The sequence below is a fragment of the Pseudorca crassidens genome, chromosome 13, assembly GCF_039906515.1.
Source record: "Pseudorca crassidens isolate mPseCra1 chromosome 13, mPseCra1.hap1, whole genome shotgun sequence".
In the NCBI taxonomy this organism is placed as follows: domain Eukaryota; kingdom Metazoa; phylum Chordata; class Mammalia; order Artiodactyla; family Delphinidae; genus Pseudorca; species Pseudorca crassidens.
In genome coordinates this window covers 25196495-25223636 of record NC_090308.1, presented here as the reverse complement: position 1 = coordinate 25223636, position 27142 = coordinate 25196495, and the positions used below count along the sequence as shown (strand labels likewise).

Below are 27142 nucleotides of genomic sequence, written 5' to 3'. Positions count from 1 at the left end.
AACATCAATAGCATTAAGCCCCAGGGCTTTAGAAAGGATGCACAGCCCTGATTTCCTCCTCCAGCTGCTTCCACAAGGCCCACATGACCTGATTCTGCTCCCTTTCCCCCCTCAGCTCCTTGCCCCTCACTCACTGTGCTCGCCATACTCCCTTTCTGTCCCTCAGACACACCCTACTTGTTACTGCTCAGGGCTGTTGCTGTTCCCTCTGCCTGGAATTTTCTCTCCTCAGATCTCTGTATGACACGCCTTATCATCCAGATCTCATCTGAAACATCATCTCCTCAGAGAGACCAGGGCTTAGGTATCTACCAACTCCCTGCCAGCATTCTCCACACATCTAGGTCGCTCGTTCTAGGACTGCCTAATTTTTCTTATAACGTTTCTGTCAAATTTTATTTATTATTTCTGAAAGGAGTATGTCTGTAAGATGCACAGGGCAGGATTTCTGTCTGTCTCACTCCCAGCTGTTTCCCTAATTTCTGAAACAGTGGGGCCACAGCAGGCACAATTCTAATTCGTGAAGGTACAAGGCTCCTTGGGAGTCTGTCCCAGTAACAGATTCCGGCGGTCTGGGCTGTAGCAGTGAGACTGGAGTAAAGAGCCCGAGCAGCCTATTAGCTCTGCTTCCCATGCCTTCATCGCACCCACCCTGCCCTCGGATTCCTCCATCCCCCATGTGCCCTCCCCCCACCCCCATTTCCTTGATGTTGAGTCAGGGGAAGGGAAATCAGAGTCTGGTATCTCATTTGCCTACAGACTCTCTTCCCAGTGATCCCCATAGAACACTTTCTCTTAGGCAAAAATTCTTGACATGTTTATGGTTCCCTTCACAGGTTTATAAAAGTCTATAAAACTCGTATGCAATTAAGATGCTGAAAAGGTACCCACAGAATCTTTTCCTCTACCTTTTTGTTGCCACTGAATGCTGTTTCAGCTGCTTCATGGGATAAATGCCTCTTGTGGACTGCCAAATGTAAAACTTTGCTACAGTGGGAGCTTTTCTGGTTTTCTCTCCACCTTCTCTTCCGGTATATAGTTTTGTTGTCATTTAATAGAGTGCAGCTTTTTCCAATTTATAATTGCAATTTGGTATTTTTAATTTAGTTGTTGGCTAAAATCTACAAAATGCCCTTGAAGCCAATATTCCTTAGTGGGCGACTCGCTAGCTTGCCCCGAAGACTTCAGGAGCAGTCAGCAAGCAGTGAGGATGGAATTGAGTCAGTCTTGTCTGACTTTGATGATGACACTGGTAAGTTAATTGATTGGGCCTAACCAGGTTATTTGCTATGTTTGTATTCCCAAAAGCCTAAGCCATGAATTCAGTAGTTTACAGATCATGAATGGTCATCCGTTTATGTCGTTATTATTTATAATTCTAACAGAACAAGCCTACCTAAAGTTTCCATGGACTCTCCGACAACGTTTTACATCAGTGTCTCCAAACCAATCCTTTTTAGATGGATACCTCCATCTAAAACCAGTGTAGATTTGCAGATTCCACTAAATATAGTTTTTAACTCTGAATTCTTTTGAATTTAGCAAATTGGACTGTGGTTGCATTTGGTGCATTGATACTTAAATTGGCTGGTAATTGTCTTTAATACCTTCTAGGAAACACAATCATTGTATAATTACTTCCTGTAGGACTATCTGGTTAGAGACTGGGGAAATTAAGTCATTACTGAAGAGACAATCTGTTTGTGACTGGTGAAGCTGAAGGCTCATTAAAAGAATAAATTTAAAAAATATGTTTCAAATTAGTTCCTGTGTAATTTCCTGTGAATTCGACTTCGATCTAGTAACTTTGGATAATTTTCAGATTGGTTCACTCATGTTCACATTTGCTGTCTTCTAATTCAGATGACCCTGTCCTGTTTCTAGACCTAAAACTGGAAATGATATCCTTAAAGAAGTCTAATATCTGAGCATAGGTGTTTCAAACCCTTGCAAAAGGACTTTCTGGGGAAGATTTTTTAATGTGCTCTTTTGTTTTTCATTATTCGTCTGTTTTATTTTTCAAGACACAAATTCACTTATGGGGATATCTAGAAATTTTCCAGTTTTCCATAGGGATTATAAACAGTAAAACCTTACAAATTCAGATTAGTTTTCAGGAAAAGAATATAGGAAAGAATAAATATCTACTGTACAGAACAATTAAATATTGGAAATTGGCTAGATGTTGCCTAATAGAGGTTTCATTTTTAATGATTATATAGGAATTTTTACATAGCATCTTAAACCTCCAAGCCAGACGGTTAAAAGCAGAAGCTAATGTTGCTTATCTATAGTACAGTCTTTAAAACAGTTGCAAACAGTTTGTATATGTAACAGTGAGCATTCCCTGCCCATTTGTGCAAATCGTTAATCCATTTTTTTTCTAGGCAGCCCACCTAAGGTTTCCCACAGTATAAATTCATTGAGGGCTTTAAAGTTATATATGAAACATAGCTAGATCAGAGAAAAGAATAAAAGTAAGAGCTTTAAGTTAGTATTAAAAATTACTTCTCATCATTGATATACTTAGATATTATTCCTCTGCTTTCTGAAGGCAAATAATTGCTTTTCCATTCTCCTATGGAAATTTCAAACACATATAAAACTAGACAGAATGGTATAATGAACCTTCATGTACCCGTCATCCAGCTTCAACTTTTTTTTTTTTAACATCTTTATTGGAGTATAATTGCTTTACAGTGTTGTGTTAGTTTCCGCTGTATAACAAAGTGAATCAGCTATATGCATATGTATATCACCACATCCTCTCCCTCTTGCATCTCCCTCCCACCCTCCCTATCCCACCCCTCTAGGTGGTTGCAAAGCACCAAGCTGATCTCCCTGTGCTGGGTAGCTGCTTCCCACTAGCTATCTATTTTACATTTGGTAGTGTATGTATGTCAGTGATACTCTCTCACTTTATCCCAGCTTACCCTTCCCCCTCCCCATGTCCTCAAATGCATTCTCCACATCTGTGTCTTTATTCCTATCCTGCTCCTAGGTTCTTCAGAACGTTTTTTTTTTTTTTTAGATTCCATATATATGTGTTAGTATACAGTATTTGTTTTTTCTCTTTCTGACTTACTTCACTCTGTATGACAGTCTCTAGGTTCATCCACCTCACTACAAATAACTCAGTTTCATTTCTCTTTATGGCTGAGTAATATTCCATTGTATATATGTGCCACATCTTCTTTATCCATTCATCTCTCAGTGGACACTTAGGTTGCTTTCATATTCTGGCTATTGTAAATAGTGCTGCAATGAACATTGTGGTACGTGACTCTTTTTGAATTATGGTTTTCAGGGTATGTGCCCAATAGTGGGATGCTGCGTCATATGAGTTATATTTTCAGTTTTTTAAGGAGCCCTCCATACTGTTCTCCATAGTGGCTGTATCAATTTACATTCCCACCAACAGTGCAAGAGGGTTCCCTTTTCTTCATATCCTCTCCAGCGTTTATTGTTTGTAGATTTTTTGATGATGGCCACTGTGACAGGTGTGAGGTGATAGCTCATTGTAATTTTGATTTGCATTTCTCTAACAATTAGTGATGTTGAGCATCCTTTCATGTGTTTGTTGGTAGTCTGTATATCTTCTTTGGAGAAATGTCTATTTAGGTCTTTTGCCCATTTTTGGATTGGGTTGTCTGTTTTTTTAATATTGAGCTTCATGAGCTGCTTGTATATTTTGGAGATTAATCCTTTGTCAGTTGCTTTGTTTACAAATATTTTCTCCCATTCTGAGGGTTGTCTTTTCCTCTTGTTTATAGTTTCCTTTGCTGTGCAAAAACTTTTAAGTTTCATTAGGTCCCATTTGTTTATTTTTGTTTTTATTTCCATTTCTCTAGGAGGTGGATCAGAAAGGATCCTGCTGTGATTTATGTCATAGAGTGTTCTGCCTATGTTTTCCTCTAAGAGTTTGATAGTGTCTGTCCTTACATTTAGGTCTTTAATCCATTTTGAGTGTATGTTTGTGTATGATGTTAGGAAGTGTTCTAATTTCATTCTTTTACATGTAGCTGTCCATTTTTCCCAACACCACTTATTAAAGAGGGTGCCTTTTCTCCATTGTATACTCTTGCCTCCCTTATCAAAGGTAAGGTGACCATATGTGCATGGGTTTATCTTTGGGCTATCTATGCTGTTCCATTGATCCATATTTCTGTTTTTGTGCCAGTACCATACTGTCTTGATTACTGTAGCTTTGTTGTATAGTCTGAAGTCATGGAGCCTTATTCCTCCAGCTCCATTTTTCGTTCTCAAGACTGCTTTGGCTATTTGGGGTCTTTTGTGTTTCCATACAAATTCTGAAATTTTTTGTTCTAGTTCTGTGAAAAATACCAGTGGTAGTTTGATAGGGATTGCATTGAATCTGTAGATTGCTTTGGGTAGTATAGTCATTTTCACAATGTTGATTCTTCCAATCCAAGAACATGGTATATCTCTCCATCTGTTGGTATCATCTTTAATTTCTTTCATCAGTATCTTATAGTTTTCTGCATACAGGTCTTTTGTCTCATTAGGTAGGTTTATACCTAGGTTTTTTATTCTTTTTGTTGCGGTGGTAAATGGGAGTGTTTCCTTAATTTCTCTTTCAGATTTTTCGTCATTAGTATATAGGAATGCAAGAGATTTCTGTGCATTAATTTTGGTTCCTGCTACTCTACCAGATTCATTGATTAGCTCTAGTAGTTTTCTGGTAGCATCTTTAGGATTCTCTATGTATAGTATCATGTCATCTGCAAACAGCGACAGTTTTACTTCTTCTTTTCCGATTTGGATTCCTTTTATTTCCTTTTCTTCTCTGATTGCTGTGGCTAAAACTTCCAAAACTATGTTGAATAGTGGTGAGAGTGGGCAGCTTTGTCTTGTTACTGATCTTAGAGGAAACGGTTTCAGTTTTTCACCATTGAGAATGATGTTGGATGTGGGTTTGTCATATATGGCCTTTAATATGTTGACGTAGGTTCCCTCTATGTCTACTTTCTGGAGAGTTTTTAATCATAAATGGGTGTTGAATTTTGTCAAACGCTTTTTCTGCATCTCTTGAGATGATCATATGGTTTTTATTCTTCAATTTGTTAATATGGTTTATCACATTGATTGATTTACATATATGGAAGAATCCTTGCATCCCTGGGATAAATCCCACTTGATCATGGTGTATGATCCTTTTAATGTGCTGTTGGATTCTGTTTGCTAGTATTTTGTTGAGGATTTTTGCATCAGTGTTCACCAGAGATATCAGCCTGTAGTTTTTTTGTGTGTGACACCTTTGTCTGGTTTTGGTATCAGGGTGATGGTGCCCTCATAGAATGAGTTTGGAAGTGTTCCTCCCTCTGCTATATTTTGGAAGAGTTTGAGAAGGATAGGTGTTAGCTCTTCTCTAAATGTTTGATAGAATTCACCTGTGAAGCCATCTGGTCCTGGACTTTTGTTTGTTGGAAGATTTTTTTTTTTTTTTTTTTTGTGGTACACGGGCCTCTCACTGTGTGGCCTCTCCCGTTGCAGAGCACAGGCTCCAGACACGCAGGCTCAGTGGCCATGGCTCATGGGCCCAGCCGCTCCGCGGCATGTGGGATCTTCCTGGACCAGGGCATGAACCCGTGTCCCCTGCATCAGCAGGCTATCAACCACTGCGCCACCAGGGAAGCCCTGTTGGAAGATTTTTAATCACACTTACAATTTCAGTGCTTGTGATTGGTTTATATTTTCTATTTCTTCCTGGTTCAGTCTTGGAAAGTTGTGCTTTTCTAAGAATTTGTCCATTTCTTCCGGGTTGTCCATTTTATTGGCATATAGTTGCTTGTAGTAATTTCTCATGATCCTTTCTTTGTATTTCTGCAGTGTCAGTTGTTACCACTCCTTTTTCATTTCTAATTCTGTTGATCTGAGTCTTCACCCTTTTTTCCTTGATGAGTCTGGCTAATGGTTTATCAATTTTGTTTATCTTCTCAAAGAACCAGCTTTTAGTTTTATTGATCTTTGCTATTGTTTCCTTCATTTATTTTTCATTTATTTCTGATATGATCTTTAGGACTTTTTTCCTTCTGCTGACTTCGGGGGTTTTTTTGTTCTTTCTCTAATTGCTTTAGGTGTAAAGTTAGGTTGTTTGAGATTTTTCTTGTTTCTTGAGGTAGGATTGTATTGCTATAAACTTCCCTCTTAGAACTGCTTTTGCTCCATCCCATAGGTTTTGGGTCATCGTATTTTCATTGTCATTTGTTTCTAGGTATTTTTTGATTACCTCTTTGAGTTCTTCAGTGATCTCTGGTTATTTAGTAGTGGTATTGTTTAGCCTCCATGTGTTTGTATATTTTACAGATTTTTTCGTGTATTTGATATCTAGTCTCATAGCGTTATGGTTGGAAAAGATACTTGATACGATTTCAATTTTCTTAAATTTACCAAGGCTTGATCTGTAACCCAAGATATGGTCTATCCTGGAGAATGTTCCATGAGCACTTGAGAAGAAAGTGTATTCTGTTGTTTTTGGATGGAATGTCCTATAAATATCAATTAAGTCCATTTTGTTTAATGTGTCATTTAAAGCTTTTGTTTCTTTATTTATTTTCATTTTGGATGATCTGTCCATTGGTGAAAGTGGGGTGTTAACGTCCCCTACTGTGATTGTGTTACTTTCGATTTCCCCTTTTATGGCTGTTAGCATTTGCCTTATGTATTGAGGTGCTCCTATTTTGGGTGCATAAATATTTACAATTCTAATATCTTCTTGGATTGATCCCTTGATCATTATGTAGTGTCCTTGTCTCTTGTAATAGTCTTTATTTTAAATTCTATTTTGTGTGATACAAGAATTGCTACTCAAGGTTTCTTTTTTTTAAATTTATTTACTTTTTATTTATTTGTTTTTGGCTCAGTTGGGTCTTTGTTGCTGTGCGCTGGCTTTCTCTAGTTGCGGTGAGCAGGGGCTACTCTTCATTGCGGTGCTCGGGCTTCTCATTGAGATGGCTTCTCTTGTTGCAGAGCATGGGCTCTAGGTGCACGGGCTTCAGTCGTTGTGGCACGTGGTTCAGTAGTTGTGGCTCTCGGGCTCTAGAATGCAGGCTCAGTAGTTGTGGTGCATGGGCTTAGTTGCTCCACGGCATGTGGGATCTTCCCAGACCAGGGATTGAACCCGTGTCCCCTGCATTGGCAGGCGGATTCTTAACCACTGCACCACTAGGGAAGTCCCTCCAGCTTTCTTTTGATTTCCATTTGCATGGAATCTCTTTTTCCATCCCTTCACTTTCAGTCTGTATGTGTCCCTAGGTCTGAAGTGGGTCTCTTGGAGACAGCATATGTATGGGTCTTGTTTTTGTATCCATTCAGCCAGTCTGTGTCTTTTGGTTGGAGCATTTAATCCATTTACATTTAAGGTAATTATTGATATGTACGTTCCTATTACCATTTCCTTAATTGTTTTGGGTTTGTTATTGTAGGTCTTTTCCTTCTCTTGTGTTTCCTGCCTAGAGAAGTTCCTCTGGCATTTGTTGTAAAGGTGGTTTGGTGGTGCTGAATTCTCTTAACTTTTGCTTATCTGTAAAGGTTTTAATTTCTCCATTGAATCTGAATGAGATCCTTGCTTGGTAGAGTAATCTTGGTTGTAGTTTCTTCCCTTTCATCACTTTCAATATGTCCTGTCACTCCCTCTGGCTTGCAGAGTTTCTGCTGAAAGATCAGCTGTTAACCTTATGGAGATTCCCTTGTATGTTATTTGTTGCTTTTCCCTTGCTGCTTTTAATATTTTTCTTTGTATTTAATTCTTGATAGTTTGATTAATATGTGTCTTGGCATGTTTCTCTTTGTGTTTATCCTGTATGGGCCTCTCTGTGCTTCCTGGACTTGACTATTTCCTTTCCCATGTGAGGGAAGTTTTCAACTATAATCTCTTCAAATATTTTCTCAGACCCTTTCTTTTTCTCCTTTTCTTCTGGGACCCCTGTAATTCGAACATTGGTGCATTTAATGTTGTCCCAGAGGCCTCTGAGCCTGTCCTCAATTCTCTTCATTCTTTTTCTTTATTCTGCTCCCCGGCACTTATTTCCACCATTCTGTCTTCCAGCTCACTTATCTGTTCTTCTGCCTCAGTTATTCTGCTGTTGATTCCTTCTAGAGTATTTTTAATTTCAGTAACTGTGCTGTTCACCACTGTTTGTTTGCTCTTTAGTTCTTCTGGGTCCTTGTTAAATGTTTCTTGTGTTTTCTCCATTCTGTTTCTGAGATTTTGGATCATCTTTACTATCATTACTCTGAATTCTTTTTCAGGTAGGTTGCCTATTTCATCTTCATTTATTTGGTGGTGTAGGTTTTTACCTTACTTCTTCGTCTGTAACAATTTTGTTGTCGTTTAATTTTGGTTTTTGATGGGTGCTTCTGTGTTCCTGTCTTATTGGTTGTTTGGCCTGAGACACCCAGCACTGGAGTTTGCAGGCAGTTGGATAGAGCTGGGTCTTGGTGCTGAGATGAGGACCTCTGTGAGGCCTTACTCCAATTGATACTCCCTGGGGTCTGAGGTTCTCTGTTGGTCCAGCAGTTTGGACTCGGAGCTCCCACCACAGGAGCTCAGGCCTGACCTCTGGCCTGGGAACCAAGATCCCGCAAGCATGCGGCAGGCGAAGTAACGGTCACCCAAAAACACGGACATCCAAATCCCTGGAACTGCCTGGCTGGTGCACGGCAATGGGGACCCAGGGCTGCAGGAGGGGCAGGGCAGTGGCCTCAGGTGCACAGGGCAGCCTGGTGTTCTCAGAGTCAGAGCCAGGCCATTTGCACTGCCCGCGCTGCCCAGCGTGCCAGGGACTCCACCTGGGCCTGACAGGCCCGGATTCACGTCCAAGGTGGCTTCAGCTATTTTTAACTTATAGCCCATTTGCCAGTTTTCTTATACATATCAGTTTAATTTTCAAGGTTCATGTAAGATCTACACTACATGTGTGGCTGCTCCATCTCTTAAGTCCTTGTCAGTCTAGATTTTCCTCTCCATCTCTCTTTTACGTCTTTGCAATTTATTTGTTGAAGAAGTGAGGTTCTTTGTCACGTAGAGTTTTCCACTTGAATTTTATTGGTTGCTCCCCTTACAGTAGTGTATAACATGTTTTTCTTTCCCCTGCATATCCTATTAATTAGCTTGTCCACCCCCACTTATATTTTGAGGTTCATGAGAATTTCTTGTCACCTGGTTTTCTTATGTTTATTGTGTATGACTTTGGTTTTGGCTCCTATTAATGGGGATATTCAAAATTGGGGAAGTAGGTTTTTTTTAATGGGAGTATTTCAACATTGCATCTTCTCATACAGTTTTCTTTTGCTGGAAAATTAGAAGTATTAAAATAAGATATAGAGTGAGCTATTTTGCATATTCTACTCTAGATACTTTTGTACCTCAATAAACAAACTGTGGTATATACATACAATGGAATACAATTCATCCATAAAAAGGAATGAAGTTATGATACATGCTGCAACATGGATGTACCTTGAAAACATGCTAAGTGAAATAAGCCAGACACAGGTTAGCAGGTGCTGGAGTGATGCGGAGAATGCAGAGTTGTTGCTTACTGGTTATAGTTTCTCTTTGAGGTAATGAAAAAGTCTTGGAAATTAATAGTAATGATGGTTGCACAACATCATATGTGTAATTAATACTACTGAATTACACATGTAAAAATGGTTAAAATGGCAATTTTTGTTATATAAATAATTTTTTTAAAAAGGATTAAAGTGATGGGAACTAAAAGGATATTATTACTTTGCTATCATCAACTTCCAATGAATCTAACAATTGTTTCATATAGTAGAATTTACACACCACATCACCTTCTTCCTGAAGGGGAATAAGGAAGACACTTGAACAGTATTTTTTTCTTTGACATGTTCTTCAGAACATGTAAGTCATAATTAATCCATGCTTATAGGCACTGAGGGCTACCTTACAGGGTGATGCCTTATATCCATATAGCACTTGGTAGTTTTCAGAAGCCTTTTATATATAGTGTTTAGTTTGGTCTTGTGATGATTCTGTATTATGTTTGACCGAATTTCACAGAGGTCTGCTTTTGGTTTCCAGGTCTGATAGAAGTCTGGATCATTCTGCTGGAGCAGCTCACAGCAGCTGTGTCTAACTGTCCACGTCAGCACCAACCCCCGACCTTGGATTTGCTCTTTGAGCTGTTGAGAGATGTTACCAAAACACCTGGTAAATATTTCTATGTCTGTCTTTCGAGGGAGTTTGTTATACATATAACTTTTTTCAGGAAGGTATTTGTATGAGTGTCTATTTCACTGATATAACCGCAGAGAGCATAATAGATGCTTGATATATATATTTGTTGAACATTTAAGACATGTCCTTGTATTGTTCATGGGTTTCCCACCAGTCCATTTATAAGTAACGTGTGGTGGCCAGGTAGGTGAATGTGTAGAACCCCACTATATTCAGGCCAATGCTGTGGTATCAATGTCCCCTTGAGCCAGTTGGCTTTGCTCTGTTCTATGGTTACAGCCTTCCTCTGTGGCTGGGTCTCATATACTCCTGGCCCCAGGGCTGTCAGTAGGGCTTAACAGGTCTACCACTGACATGAACCAACCACTCAAATGTATGAAGACAGCAACATCTTAATTGTATAAGGGTCGTAGGTGATTATATTTGGGAAAAGACATCTAGTGAGTTCCTGATAGTACAGGAAATGGCCTTTGGGAATTTATTTCTTGTTCTGAATTAGTCAAGGTTAGCATGCACACTTACTCATCAAATTTTCCCAAGATTGGAGAAATTTTTTATAGAAATTTTAGTTTTCACTAACAGAATCAGAACCACAAATGAAACCACTAGTTTAATTCTCGAGTAATAAGAGGAGTTTTGTATTCAGTATAAACTGATGAAGACTTGGTAAGTGATAGTTTTAAGATCCATAGCAAAGTTTATATCAGAATTTTTTTCAGGAACACCATTATAGCTACTCCTACACATTAAAAATTTAAAGACTTTCTATCCAAGAATAAGCAGGTATCTTATAGAATTAATTATATGCTACTATTTCTAAATCTGTTTTATTGGTCAGTATCATTTTCTACTACTAAGTGTGTATGAAGAGCGTCTTAGCCCAATAATTCTACTCCTAGAAATCTATCAAAGGAAATTAACAGTAATGAAGATAACATTCTATATATAATGATGTTTGATGAAGCATCTTGAATACCAAAATAATTATGAACACCCTAAATGGGTTAAATAAGTTATGGTAAAAGCATGTAAATATCTACAGGCATTAAAATGAATATCTGTGAATAATATTTAATGACATCAATAATTGTTTACAGGGCATTATGTTAAAATATATATAGCGTGGAGTACAATCTCAACTTTATGAGAAGCATTTATACATATACACATACACCCAAAGATAATACATTCAAAAAGTACTAGAACGAAATACATCAAAATATTATTTTCTTCTTCTTTATATTCTCATGTGTGTTCTGTGTTTATTATGAAAAGGATACCTTGCTTGTGTAGTCAGAATTTTAAAAATCCATCAACATTTCCACAAATATTTTTATTACAGTGTTGTTCATAAAGCAAAATATAGAAACATCTTAAATTTCCATCAGTAAGGAAATGGATAAGTAAACTAATGCATATACAGTTTGAATAGTTTGGAACAGTATGTGGTAATAAAAATGAGGAATATCTAATTTGCTGACACAGAATGATCTCTAACTTGTAACTGTTATGGGCAAGAAATCAACATGCAGACCAAGGTTTACCTTATCCCATTGATGTAAAAGTAATTTAAAAAAACCTCTATTTCTCTGTTTCTTATAAATATATGTACTCATAGTTTCATATAAATATACATAGAGTTCAAAGGGTGAACTTTTTCTTATATGTGTATATGTATTTGTATTGATCAAGTGATCAATTGAATTGATCAAGTGATACTTTAGCTTTATCAGTATTGTTTGAATTTTTAACGAGTATATTTACGTATTACGTAATTAAAATCATGCAGAAACAAAAAAGAAAAATGTCACCAAAGACCATATATTTCCCAATCAGTGGTAAATTCTTTTTCCTTGCTCTTTCTCAGAATGGGGAGCTCCTGCGAAAGAGGAAAGAGGTGGGAAGCTCTCTGCCGTCACTTGGCGCTGCCATTCTGTTGCAGGAGAGGTGCTAAGATCACAATTCTGATGCTGACCTTTCTTTTTCAGGACCAGGGTTTGGCATCTATGCAGTTGTTCACCTTCTCCTTCCTGTGATGTCCCTTTGGCTTCGCCGTAGCCATAAAGACCATTCTTACTGGGACGTGGCCTCTGCTAACTTCAAGCATGCCATTGGTCTGTCCTGTGAGCTGGTGGTGGAGCACATTCAGAGCTTCATCCACTCAGGTATCTATGGTGCCAGAGCAGCTCATGCTGAGTCGTTGTTTAGTAGACAGCAGCATTGTCTAGAAGTGCTTAGTAAACACCAGTGCATGATTTTTGTCCTGGGAATTATTAAAATAGAATTACATGGTTAGTGCCAGCCTTCTAATAGTAGGTTGTCAAGAAGAAAATTGGTACCCCTGTGTCCTCTACAAAATTATCAAACAGAATGCTTAAAATACATGTGTGACTAAAAATAAAACACCTAATGAGGTCTAGGATATCTGTGCATTAGGAGAGGGGAGGCAAGTTCAAGTATATAATAAATTAAAAAAGAAGAAATACCCCTCTAGGCTGGGGGGTAAGGGAGAGAGTGTATCCTATTGTCCTGCTGCATCTGGGGAGGCTAAATGGAAGAGGCAGGGTTTTAGAAAAGGCTCAGATTATGGGCAAGAGGTTACTTAACAGATTAGCGGGGAAGTGGGGGGTCATATCTGTGGCACTTTGAAAAAGATTTGGAAGTGTGGGGTGGATAGTATGCTGAAGTCAGCAGACAGAGAGGGAGCTGTTATGTCAGCTGTGGTACCAGTGGAGCAGCATTTGTGAAATAGATACTTGCCATGGAAAGATCTGGAAATTTGGGAGCAGGAGGAATCTTGCTGCTAGCCCTAAAGGTTACAAAGAAAAGGGAAAAACAGAAGTTTAAGGGAAGAGGGGAGGTCAGAGGCTCCCTTGTTGGTGAGGTTAGAGAAACTCATGAGAACTTGACCCCAAGGAAGAGTCAAAAAGCAAAGATAAGAAATGGGGGTCTCCACTAAGCGTAGTAAGGACAATTTGCCCTGCAAAAAACACACCGATTGAAAAAGAAGAAAAATGGGTATTTCTACATGCAGGCACTAACTGCATCCCTAGTGGTAGAGTTTCTGTCCAGGTCCTGGCTTTGCACAGCTCAGGACCCTTGAGAATTCCGCTGGGAATTGGCTCTGTGGCATCGCAAGGACTTTGTGGAAAAGAACACTGGCGTATTCCTTGAACTGGGCAAACAGAATGTGATTTGGGGAGGTCTTATTTTCTTTAGTCTGGGGACAGCATGCAGACTGAAGCCAAACTGAAAAGGTTCAAGAAGTGGTAGTTGGTATGAGAAGATTTTTTGTTTACTAAGAGCATTTAACTCAATCTAATGCAACGATCAGCCGTAAGGAATGTTTGTTTTATCTTTCCCTTTAAGAATTAAAATTTTTTACTAGCTAGTATTCAGGCTGTATAATAGTATATGTTCTATTTTGCTTAAGCAGAGGAATTATATACTTTGAAAAGTGTACATCAACACATTAAAGTGAGCCACATGCATTTCATCTTGATATATCTAGAAATGGATGAAACAAGCTAAAATTAGGTAAAAACCAAGATAATTTTTGCTATAATGAGTGTTTTATTTTTGTTGTTATTGTTATGGCCATTTTTCTCATTGTTCTATTTCCCAGATCCTTGTATATTTTTTGTATCATTTAGCCTTTCCTCTTTTGCTGTAGTATAGATGCTGTCCAGCCCGTTCCTTTGCAATACCGCTGAGTGCAATCTTGCTTTGCTTTTCCTGCAGACATCAGGTACGAGAGCATGCTCAACACCATGCTGAAGGACCTCTTTGAGTTGCTGGTGGCGTGTGTGGCCAAGCCCACAGAAACCATCTCCCGAGTGGGCTGCTCCTGTATTAGGTGACATAAAGGTTCCCTGGCTCTCCACAAAACTGGAGTTTTTATTATGAAATCCAGGGGAATTAAATTCTTTGATGGTAGCAGTCTATAAATAAAAATGACTTTGCTACTAACTCTTCATTTCATCCAGTCAGCAAATATTTATTGTGTAAGTCACTATACAGGGTGCTCTGCTGCCCAGAAAGTGATGTGACCAAGGTCCCTACCCGCAGGGAGCATATAACCTGTTCTAAAGGACAAAGAGAGTCATGGGAAAAGTGATAATAGGAAGGAGGAACTATAAATGCCATGAAAGGACGAGACGCCTGGGGAGTAGAGCAGTCAGCAAGACCTTTTGTAGTAATGATACTTGGTCAGATCTCCCAAGGTGGGTTAGCTTCCGCTAGGTGGCGACTTTGTAAGCAGAAGAACAACATGAACACATACATGGAGACAAAAGTTACAAGTGACAAGAGGGTTTTATCTTGTTATGTGTAGAGGAGTAGTGGCAAATTGGGCTGGAATGGGGAAATTAGTATAGACTATATACATGCAAGCCTAAGTTTAAACATCGGCCTATTTGTAGTGGGGATCCATTGATTTTTTTTTTTTACATTAAATGGGTTAGGAAATAGTATTAGGACAATGGCATACCAGATGGGCCGAAGGCGAGAGTGACAAAAGACAGCAAGACTTGTAAGGGAACTATAGACTAAATCTAGGCACGCGTCTGGAAGGACCTACCTACCTTTTGTGACAATAAAATATATGAATTCAAGACTTCTTTTTTCTCCTGGCAGGTACGTCCTCGTGACAGCGGGCCCCGTGTTCACGGAGGAGATGTGGAGGCTGGCTTGCTGTGCCCTGCAGGACGCCTTCTCGGCCACGCTCAAGCCGGTGAAGGTAAGTCACTCAGAGGAGAGACCAGGGCACCTCCAGCCTTCCTGGTGATCCTCAAGTTGGGTCGCCTGGACTCCGCCTCCCTCCTTGTAGCAGGCAGTCTCACTTGGTGGGAACAAGGTAGCTGGATCAGTACTTTGTCCCAGACCCAGTGACAGTGGCAGATCAAAGACAGGGCCTGGAGCCATGAACTCAGGTGCACCCAGTGAACGACTGCTGTGTTTCTCCCCAGGATCTGCTGGGCTGCTTCCACAGCGGCACCGAGAGCTTCAGCGGGGAAGGCTGCCAGGTGAGGGTGGCGGCGCCGTCCTCCTCCCCCAGTGCTGAGGCCGAGTACTGGCGCATCCGAGCCATGGCTCAGCAGGTAAGGATGGGGTTTTGGATCCCAGGGTCTCTGGAAGCTTGAGCTATTGCTAGGGGTCGTTTCTGCAGGCCGTGCATCACCACACTGCCTTTCATTCCTTTAGGGACATAGGTGTCCTGGCTCTGAGCTCTAGCCAGTGCTGTTCTTTTCCAGAAATCACTTGAACCTAGTCAACAGCGTCATGGTCCTCTCACCATTTCTAGCTTGTTGTGTCCTGCAATGCCCTGATCAAATAGGGTCCTTTTCCACCCGGCCGCTGCACTCCATACATAACTTGACTTGCACTACTTATGTTAAATAGTTACTGAAATACTATTGTTAATGCTAGACTATGAGTGTCTAAAAATGGTAAACTTATTTTTTTTTCCTGTATCTCCCATACACAGCAAGGAGCTTAACATTTACAAGTTGTTTAATAAATTTGAGTTGAATGTTAACTAACCAGTAAAATTAAGATGTACTTATCCGTGCAGGAATCACCATGTACCAATGACTTCTGACACATGGCAGAAGTCACAAAAGTTGGTTGTAAGCTGATGATGAGTCAGGAGCAGAGAACATATTCTGTATATTGGTAGTCCTAGAGCAGGGCAGATGGAAGGCACTTATTAAATATTTCTTGAATCAATGAATCACTAAATTACAGAAGTCCTTAATAGAATTTCCCCTTAGCACACTGATAACCCAGGATTCCGTAGCAACAAAAAGAACTCAGTCACGTTCACCGTATTAGTCGAGAAGTTTCCTGCCAGGTCTGGCTTCTGAAGCACTTTCCCCAGCTCTCCTCAGAGAGTGGGGCAAGAACCTCCCACCTTCAACTACTCCCATCTGCTGAGCACATTCCTAACATCCCGGACACGGGTTCTAGCCAGGAACCATAACAGAGAAGGCAAGAGGGTGGTCCTTCTCTGAAGGGGTGGCCTCTCTAAGTAGAAAGCCTTCACAGCTGACTAGAGGAGGAATTTCCCCATGTGCAGCCAGCAGTCTTTCGACGCACAGCAAGAATATGAAAATGGAATCCTGTTCTGAAAGAGTTAGTGGAGAAGAACAGCAGAAAACAGCGAATCTTTCATTTCTTCATATTACTTTCTTCTTCAGTCCCAAACCTTCTCCTATATTTACTCTTCAGATAACCCAGTATTCAATGATCTGATAATTTAACAAGATTTGGAAAGAAAAAATTCCTTAAGAATACTCGGGTTTCCAAAGGGAAGTAGTGAAGGTATATTAAATAATGTCAAATGAAATCATTTGGATCAGAATCCGAGAAGTGGCTACTGTTTTCTAAGTCACTTCTCCTATTGGCTGTTAATAGAGCAGCATGGCCACAGCAGCAGCCCTGACAGGAGAAGCCCCAATTAGTTTCCTGTTCCTGCGTGGTTTAGAATATGTACCAAACGGACGTCTAAAGCAGAGAAGACCTCTTACAAACATAGCCCCTTTTTATTTACTCTTAACAACATTAAATGTCAGTCCTTGCTATTTGGAGTGTAATGACTTGTCCCGTGGCAGAAGCAGTAGTGTTATTACTATTCGTGCCAGCAGCTAACTTTTATTGAGTACTTACTCTTCTGTTCTAATGCTTTGCATATGTCAGTACACACACATTAATTCATTTAATTCTCTCAACAAACATACCAGTAGGAAATCATTACCAACCTCATTTTAAAGGTGAAAGAATGAGTAGAAAGAGTGAGCCACTTGCCGAAGGCCATCCAGCTGAGCCCTGGAGGAGGCAGGTCGAGGACGGTGGCGCTCTGACCTGTACCTTTGTATACGTGTGCAGGTGTTTATGTTGGACACCCAGAGCTCCCCAAAGACTCCAAACAACTTTGATCATGCTCAGTCCTGTCAGCTCATTATTGAACTGCCTCCTGATGAGAAGCCAAATGGACACACCAAGAAAAGGTAAGCAGCTAAGCGCTTATAAATAGAAAAGTTCGTTTATCCCCAGCTCCTGCTCATTGTAATTCAGGCTTCAGCCAAGAATACTGAAAATGGTTGTGGAGTCACTTAGCAAAAACTTGCCAGCATTTTAACCCAATCTCCCACATTTCACATGTGTTCGTTGGCTAGGGCTGCCGTAACAAAGTACACAGACTGGGTGGCTTAAACAACAGGAAATGAATTTCTCACAGTTCCAGAGCCCAGAAGTCCAAGATCAGGGTGTCAGCCATGTTGGATTCTTCTGAGGCCTCCCTCCTCGGCTTCTAGATGAACGTCCGTTCCCTGTGTCTTTGCATGGTCTTTCCTCTGTATATGTCTTTGTACAAATTTCCTCCTCTTAGGAGGACACCAGTCATATTGGATTAAGGCCCATCCTAATGCCCTCGTTAACCCAATTATTTCTTTAAAGACCCTTTTTCCAGGTATGCATTCTGTGATACTATGGATTAGGACTTCCGTGTATGAATTTGCCAGGGGCGGGGCACAACTCACTGTATCTATAGCATCGTACATATCATAATCCTTTTTAAAAAATAACATGAGCTCTGATTCATATTGTTTCAGTGAGAAATACATCATTAACTTCTCATGAGCAGTACAGCTGTTAGGATCCAGAAAGCTCAGTGCATGCCACAGGAAACTTGCTCTTTCTAAATACTATCATCCTGCCAAAAAAACATTGTTCCTAGAGTTTAAGATGAAGCCAGTGACTGAAAGTTCCCATTTTAAAACTTCTGACACACTAATAATAATGATGATAAGTATTTGAGTTCAATAGATGAAGTACAGGGAGTAGGTAATCCACTTTCACTTGTGCATGAGGAAACATTCAGGGAGACTGCGAAGCAGGGGAGCTGGAATCAAAACCAGGTCTAGCTGAGCACAATGCCTGTGTCCTTTACCATTTCCATGTTAGGGAGAGAGTGTGAATTTTCCAAAAGTTACCAGGTAGCATAGCAGTTTGATTAATAGACCTATTTGGGTGAAATTTCCAGGTGCTAACTTTTTTTAGTCAACTGTGTGTGGTACATACAGAAGACTATGTGGAAGGTTCAAAGGTTATCAAGCATGAATAAAAAGTGAACTAACTATGAACCTGCCACTGCACTTCAGAAGTAGACCTTTACCGATATCCCACGTATTCCTCCCAGTTCTGTGCCCTGCTTCCCTCCACTGCCGATCACGCAAAAGTGTTGGGCATTTTTATCTATTCTGCATACCGATGACTGAGCATTCCTTTCCACAGCTTTAAGCGTTGATCTACTTTCAAATTTCAGTTCTTACCTGTTTTCCTTTTTTTTATATATTTCTAGTCCCTTCAGCCAATTATTCCTACTAAAACAATTTTTGAAGTAAAAGGAGAAAAAGGGGGAGAGGAATAATAAGCTGAATTCACATTATAAATAAAACAGGAAAAATAGGATCACCTAATATTCCTCTGTTACTGGTTTAACGGTTTTAAAAGGTTAAGATTTAAAAATTTATCACAATGGTTCCTCAGTTTACTTAGTGCTTTCAATAGACAATTACCCCCTCAATGAAATTCAGTAAAACAGGAAAAGCACACATTCTTTAGTAGAAGCCACTACGCCTTAAAACATCCTCTAAAATTCTTTAAGTATTTTGCGTTGTTGGATTTCACTCATTCACAGGGGCAATTCTTAGCACAGAAGGTAGGAGAAGATGAGTTAGACGTAAGAAAAGTTTGTGCATCTGCTGGTTAGGTGCGTCCTCAGAGGTCCACATTAAAATCACCCATGGGGAAAAAAAGCCTGGAACTAAAACCAGATTGCAACATTTAAGTAAAGAGAAATCTGGGTTTGCTTGTTTGTTTTAACATCTTTATCGGAGTATAATTGCTTTACAATGGTGTGTTAGTTTCTGCTTTATAACAAAGTGAATCAGCTATACGTATACGTATGTTCCCATCTCTTCCCTCTTGCGTCTCCCTCCCTATCCCACCCCTCTAGGTGGTCACACACGGAGCTGATCTCCCTGTGTTATGCGGCTGCTTCCCACTAGCTATCTATTTTACCTTCTCCCTCCTCATATCCTAATGAAACTTAAAAGCTTTTGCACAGCAAAGGACACCATAAACAAGACCAAAAGGGAACCCTCAGAATGGGAGAAAATATTTGCAAATGAAGCAACTGACAAAGGATTAATCTCCAAACTTTACAAGCAGCTCATGCAGCTCAATATCAAAAAAACAAACAAACAACCCAATCCAAAAATGGGCAGAAGAACTAAATAGACATCTCTCCAAAGAAGATATACAGATTGCCAACAAACACATGAAAGAATGCTCAACAACATTAGAGAAATGCAAATCAGAACTACAATGAGATATCATCTCACACCAGTCAGAATGGCCATCATCAAAAAATCTAGAAACAATAAATGCTGGAGAGGGTGTGGAGAAAAGGGAACCCTCTTGCACTGTTGGTGGGAATGTAAATTGATACAGCCACTATGGAGAACAGTATGGAGGTTCCTTAAAAAACTAAAAAATAGAACTACCATACGACCCAGCAATCCCACTACTAGGCATATACCCAGAGAAAACCATAATTCAAAAAGAGTCATGTACCACAGTGTTCACTGCAGTTCTATTTACAGTAGCCAGGACATGGAAGCAACCTAAGTGTCCATCACTTCTGAAGGTTGTGCTTCCTACTTCAGGAGTCCAGGCTGCCAGCAGGATGGGGTTGAAGTGTCAGAGCCACTGCTCAAGGAGACCCTTTCTTCCAGGCACCTGCACTCGGAACTAATCTGTTTTTTGTTATTTTGGTTTGTTTTGAATGCTTCTCTCAGCATACGTTTGCCCTGGGACAAGAAGATGAGAAAGGCACTGCCCTGTCCCTTGAAGATTTATAGTATAGTGTGGAGGCCAGCCCAGTGATAAGTGACAGGATTTCCCTTCTTAGTTAGGGTCCTGTAGTTGTGGACATGAAGCACTAGACCAAATTGGTGGCTTTCACAGCCTGCTTCTTCAAAGGAGTGCATATTCAGGTCTCCTAATACCTCAAATAACTTCTATGGTGGGGGAATTAGGAGGGGTTGGGGAGTTACCATTTAATGGGTTCAGAGTTTCTGTTTGTGATGATGAAAAAGTTCTAGAAATAGATAGTAGTGATGGTTACACAACATTGTGCATGTACTTAATGCTACTGAATTGAACTTTTAAAAATGGTTAAAATGGTAACATCAGGTTATATATATTTTACCACAAGAAAGTTGCTTAAGTGATATGTTAGAAGGGGTTACTCTTTGTGAGTGACAGCTCTTTGTACATATTCCATTTTTGCCGGAAGTACGATGTTTTCTTTGAGATACCACTACACAAAGGTCAAGGTCAACCTTTAAAAAATGTATGGGAGGATTTTTGTTCTTTTTTGCTAGTTAAAAGTTTTTTCTCCTAGTTATAAAATAATTTTTAAATTCGTGGTCTTAAAAAATGGTACAAATGAACTTATTTACAAAACAGAAATAGAGTCACAGATGTAGAAAACAAACTAATGGTTACCAGGGGGGAAAGGGAGTGGGGAGAGAGAGATTGGGATTGACATATACACACTACTATATATAAAATAAATAACTAATAAGGACCTACTATATAGCACAGGGAACTCAATACTCTGTAATGGCCTATATGGGAAAAGAATCTTAAAAGGAGATATAGGTATATATGTAATATGTATGAGATATAGTAACTGATGCACTTTGCTGTACACCTGAAACTAACATGACATTGTAAATCAACTATACTCCAATAAAAAAAATTTTTTTAAGTATTAATGTAACAGTTGGACTTTTGAAATCTGTAGTATGAATGAGTTGTAATTTTGTCATTATCCGGTTATGGGAATTAGTTTGCAACATCATGGCATAAGCTATTTTTGTGAAATTCTAAGAGCAGTGAAAAGAATGGGAAACCCAAAACCACATTGGTGGATTAAAATGTTGGAATTGGAATTGAGAGTGTTTTCTTAGTACAGGAATCCAGCCAAACAAAAGGGGCTGGATCACCAAAATGTGAGCATTCACTTCTAATGTTGCCTTATCAGGGCTCTGCCCTGATTGATTAGGAAGTTGTCATGACTGGCAGGTTGCACCTGCTTCTCAACCAGGACATCTGGCCAGATGTCTAGGGAGCATTCACCCTCTCCCACCTCCCCCAAATGCACATCCAAGGCCCACAAACAAGTCCCACGTCTGTGCTGGCAGAAAAGGATGCAGAAAGGAATTAGCCTGTGCAGAGGGAATGCTGTTTTCTCTCCTAGGTTTGTTTTAGAAGGCTGCAAATTAAATTATCAATTTCTTTCTTTGAAAATATTAGCCCCATAATACCTCTAAAGTTAAAAAACTTTTCAGTGTTTAGACCTTCTCTATCTCCCACACTGGAAGCACTAAAGCTTTTATACATATGTACCTAAAGCATTAACATTCTTAATCCTGGAAAACTGGTTTGGTGCCTATAAACCAACTTCAGTAAGATTCTAAAAGCTTTGGGTTTGAAGATGGTGGAGTAGAAGGACATGAGCTCACCCCTTCTTATGGGAAAACCAAAATCACAACTAACTGCTGAACAAACCACTGACAAATAAATGCTGGAACCTACCAAAAAAGACACCCTACATCCAAAGAAGAAGCCACAATGAGACAGTAGGAGGGGCACAATCATGATAAAATCAAACCCCATACACACCAGGTGGGCAGCCCACAAACTGAAAAACAATTATACCACAGAAGTTCTCGCACAGGAATGAAAGGTCTGAGGTCCACATCAGGCTCCCCAGCCTGGGGGTCTGGAGGAGGAGCCCCCAGAGAATCTGGCTTTGAAGGCCAGCGGGGTTTGATCGCAGGAATTCCACAGGACTGGGGGAGACAAACTCCACTCTTGGAGGACGCACACAGGGCTCATGCACAGTACCCAGGGAAAAAAGCAGAGACCTCATGAGAGACTGGCCAGACTTACCTGCTAGTATCAGAGGGTCTCCTGCAGAGTTGGGGGTGGGGGGTGGCTGTGGTTCACTGCAGGGACAAGGACACTGGTGGCGGCAGTTCTGGTGAATATTCATTGGCGTGAGCACTCTTGGAGGCTGCCATTTTCTCACCAAGACCTGGCCCCACGCAACAGCCTGTAGGCTCCAGTGCTGGGATGCCTCAGGCCAAACAACCAACAGGGAAGGAACACAGCCCCACCCATCAGCAGGCAGGCTGCTTAAAGTCTTCCTGAATAAATAGCTGCCTGATAAACACACCCCCTGACATGGCCCTGCCCACCAGAGGGAAAAGATCCAGTTCCACCCACCAGTGGACAGGTACCAGTCCCTCCCACCAGGAAGCCTGCACAGGTCTCTTAGACAGCCTCATCCACCAGGGGGCAGACAGCAGAAGCAAGAAGGACTACAACCCTGCAGCCTGTGAATGGAAACTGCAATCACAGAAAGTCAGACAAAATGATATGGCAGAGGAGTATGTCCCAGATGAAAGAACAAGATAAAACCCCAGAAGAACAACTAAGTGAAGTGGAGCTAGTCAATCTGCCTAAAAAAGAATTCAGAGTAATGATAGTAAAGATGTCCAAGATCTTGAAAAAAAGAATAGAGGCACAGATCGAGTAGATACAAGAAACAAAGACCTAGAAGAACTAAAAAACAAACAAACAATATAATAACTGAAATGAAAAATACACTAGAAGGAATCAATAGTAGAATAACTGAGGCAGAAGAACAGATAAGTGAGCTGGAATACAGAATGATAGAAATCACTGCTGTGGAACAGAATAAAGAAAAAAAAATGAAAAGACAGGAGGACAGCCTAAGAGACCTCTGGGTCAACATTAAATGTACCAACATTCACATTATAGGGGCCCCAGAAGGAGAAGAGAAAGGACCTAAGAAAATATTTGAAGAGATAAGCTAAACACTTCCCTAACATGGGAAAAGAAACAGTCACCCAAGTCCAGAAAATGCAGAGTTCCAGGCAGGATAAACCCAAGGAGGAACACACTGAGACACATAGTAATCAAACTGACAAAAATTAAAGATAAAGAAAAAATATTAAAAGCAAAAATGGAAAAGAAACAACCTACAAGGGAATTCCCATAAGGTTATCAGCTGATTTCTCAGCAGAAACTCTGCAGGCCAGAAGGGAGTGGGATTATATATTTAAAGTGATGGAAGGGAAAAACCTATGACCAAGAATATTCTACCCAGTGAGGCTCTCATTCAAGTTTGTCAGAGAAATCAAAAGCTTTACAGACAAGCAAAAGCTAAGAGAATTCACCACCACCAGACCAGCTTTGCAACAAACGCTAAAGGAACTTCTCTAAGCAGAAAAGAAAAAGCCACAACTAGAAACAAGAAAATTATGAATGGAAAAGTTCACTGGTAAAGGCAAACATACAGTAAAAATAGGAAATAATCTGCACACAAATATGATATGAAAACCAGCAATTGTGAGAAGACGAGATCACAAATGCAGGATATTGGAAATGCATTTGAAATTAAAAAGAACAGCAACTTAAAACAATCTTGCTTTTATATAGATTTCTATATCAAAAACCTCATGGTAACTGCAAACCGAAAATCTACAGTAGATACACACACCAAAAAAAAAGTAATCCAAACACAACACTAAAGTTAGTCATCAAATCACAAGAGAACAAAAGAGGAAGGGAAGAAAAAGCACGTACAAAAACAAATTCAAAACAATTAAAATGGCAATAAGAATATACATATCAATAAGTACTTTAAATGTAAATGGATTAAATGCTCCAACCAAAAGACACGGACTGGCTGAATGGATACAAAAGCAACACGTGTATATATGTTGTCTACAGGAGACCCACTTCAGATCTAGGAACACATAGAGACTGAAAGTGAGTGAATGGCAAAATGTATTCCATGCAAATGGAAATCAAAAGAAAGCTGGAGTAGCAATATTTATATAAGACAAAACAGACTTTAAAGATTGTTACAAGGAACAAAGAAGGACACTACATAATGATCAAGGGATCAATCCAAGAAGATATAACAATGGCAAATATATATGTGCCCAACATAGTATCTGCCTTATATATTGAGGTGCTCCTAACAGCCATAAGAGAAATCAACAGTAACATAATAATAGTGGGGGACTTTAACATCCCACTTACATCGATGGACAGATCATCCAGACAGAAAATAAATAAGGGAACACAGGCTTCAAACGACACATTAAACCACAAGGATTTAACTAATATTTATAGAGCATTCCATCCAAAAGCAGCAGAATGCACATTCTTTTCAAGTGCACATGGAACATTCTCCAGGATTGATCACATGCTGGGCCACAAACAGAGCCTTGGTAAATTTAAGAAAATTGAAATCATATCAAGCATCTTTTCCAACCACAATGCTATGAGATTAGAAATCAACTACAAGAAGAAAACTGTAAAAAACACAAACACATAGAGGCTAAACAATATGCTACTAAACAACAAATGGATCACTGAAGAAATCAAAGAGGAAATCAAAAAAGACCTAGAGACGAATGAAAATGAAAGCATGATAATCTAAAACCTATGGGATGCAGCAAAACAAGTTCTAACAGGGAAGTTTATAGCAATACAATCTTACGTCAGGAAACAAAAATCTCAAATAAACAACCTAACCTTACACTTAAAGCACCTAGAGAAACAACAAAAAAACCCCAAAGTTAGTAGAAGGAAAGACACCATAAACATCAGAGCAGAAATATATGAGATACAGACAAAGAAAACAATAAAAAGATCAATGAAACTAAAAGCTGGTTCTTTCAGAAGATAAAAAAATTTGATAGGGCTTCCCTGGTGGTGCAGTGGTTGAGAATCTGCCTGCTAATGCAGGGGACACGGGTTTGAGCCCTGGTCCGGGAGGATCCCACATGCCACAGAGCAACTGGGCCCGTGAGCCACAACTACTGAGCCTGTGTGTCTGCAGCCTGTGCTCCACAACAAGAGAGGCCGCCACAGTGAGAGGCCCGCGCACCGCGATGAAGTGTGGCCCCCGCTTGCCACAACTAGAGAAAGCCCTCACACAGAAACGAAGACGCAACACAGCAAAACTAAATAAATTAATAACTCCTACCTGCAATATCTTCTAAAAAAAAATTTTGATAATCCTTTAGCCAGACTCGTCAAGAAAAAGAGGGAAGAGAGCTCAAGTCAATAAAATTAGAAATGAAAAAGGAGAAGTTACAACAGATACCACAGAAATACAAAGGACCATAAGAGACTATTATACGCAACTATATGCCAATAAAATGGACAACCTGGAAGAAATGGACAAATTCTTATAAAGGTACAATCTCCCAAGACTGAACCAGGAAGAAATAGAAAATATGAAAAGACCAGTCACAAGTACTGAAATTAAAACTGTGATTAAAATACTCCCAACAATGGGGCTTCCCTGGTGGCGCAGTGGTTGAGAGTCTGCCAGCCAATGCAGGAGACATGGGTTCATGCCCGGTCCAGGAAGATCCCACATGCCGCGGAGCGGCTGGGCCCGTGAGCCATGGCCACTGAGCCTGCGCGTCCAGAGCCTGTGCTCCGCAACGGGAGAGGCCACAACAGTGAGAGGCCCGCGTACCGCAAAAAAAAACAAACAAAAAAACTCCCAACAAAATACGAGGGCCAGATGGCTTCACAGGTGAATTCTACCAAACATTTAGAGAAGAGCTAACACCCATCATTCTCAAACTCTTCCAAAAAAATTGCAGAGGAAGGAACACTCCCAAACTCATTCAATGAGGCCACCATCACCCTGATACGAAAACCAGACAAAGATACAACAACAAAAAAAGAAAATTAAAGGCCAGTATCACTGATGAACACAGATGCAAAAATCCTCCACAAAATACTAGCACACCAAATCCAACAATACATTAAAAGGATCATACACCATGATCAAGTGGGATTTATCCCAGGGATACAAGGGTTTTTCAATATCCGCAAATCAATCAGTGTGATACACCACATCAACAAATTGAAGAATAAAAACTATATGATCATCTCAATAGATGCAGAAAAAGATTTTGACAAAATTCAATACCCATTTATGATTTTAAAAATCTCCAGAAAGTGGGCATAGAGGGAATATACCTCAACATAGTAAAGGCCATATATGACAAACCTACTGCTAAAATCATACCCAACAGTGAAAAACTGAAACCATTTCCTGTAAGATCAGGACAAGGATGTCCACTCTCATCACTTTTATTCAACATAGTTTTGGAAGTCCTAGCCACAGCAATCAGAGAGGAAAAAGAAATAAAGGGAATCCAAATTGGAAAAAAGAAGTAAAACTGCCACTGATTGCAGATAACATGATACTATACACAGAAAATCCTAAAGATGATACCAGAAAACTACTAGAGCTCATCAATGAAATTGGTAAAGTTGCAGGATACAAAATAAATACAGAGAAATCTGTTGCATTTCTGTACACTAACAACGAACAGTCAGAAAGCGAAATTAAAGAAACAATCCCACTTACCATCACATCAAAAAGAATAAAATACTTAGGAATAAACCTACCTAAGAAGGCAAAGGACCTGTACTCTGAAAACTATGACACTGATGAAAGAAATTGAAGATGACACAAACAGTTTGAAAGATATACCATCTTCTTGGATTGGAAGAATCAATAGTGTCAAAATGACTCTACTACCCAAGGCAATCTACAGATTCAGTGTGATCCCTATCAGATTACCAATGGCATTTTTCATAGGACTAGAACAAAAACATTTAAAATTTGTATAGACACACAACAGACCCCAAATAGCCAAAGCGATCTTTTTGTTTAATTTATTTATTTATTCATTTATTTAATTTTTGGCTGCA

At 39.8% G+C, this 27142-nt stretch overlaps 1 protein-coding gene and 1 long non-coding RNA gene across 2 annotated transcripts in view; one reads left to right on the top strand and one right to left on the bottom strand.

The window, feature by feature from the left end:
- The window catches only part of ARFGEF3 (ARFGEF family member 3), a 197664-nt gene that overhangs the window by 157200 nt on the left and 13322 nt on the right, over positions 1–27142 (top strand). The window contains exons 26-32 of the mRNA XM_067701951.1: positions 1108–1252; positions 10073–10201; positions 12217–12393; positions 13970–14084; positions 14864–14966; positions 15196–15327; positions 17114–17235. Of these exons, the coding sequence (XP_067558052.1) occupies positions 1108–1252; positions 10073–10201; positions 12217–12393; positions 13970–14084; positions 14864–14966; positions 15196–15327; positions 17114–17235 (923 nt within the window). The remainder of the gene's footprint in view (positions 1–1107; positions 1253–10072; positions 10202–12216; positions 12394–13969; positions 14085–14863; positions 14967–15195; positions 15328–17113; positions 17236–27142) is intronic.
- LOC137204498 (uncharacterized) overlaps positions 12357–27142 on the bottom strand; it is a 71040-nt gene continuing 56254 nt past the window's right edge. Inside the window, exons 2-3 of the long non-coding RNA XR_010933662.1 lie at positions 14812–15907; positions 12357–12491 (exon numbers count right to left, since the gene is read on the bottom strand). This is a non-coding gene — a long non-coding RNA (uncharacterized lncRNA). The remainder of the gene's footprint in view (positions 12492–14811; positions 15908–27142) is intronic.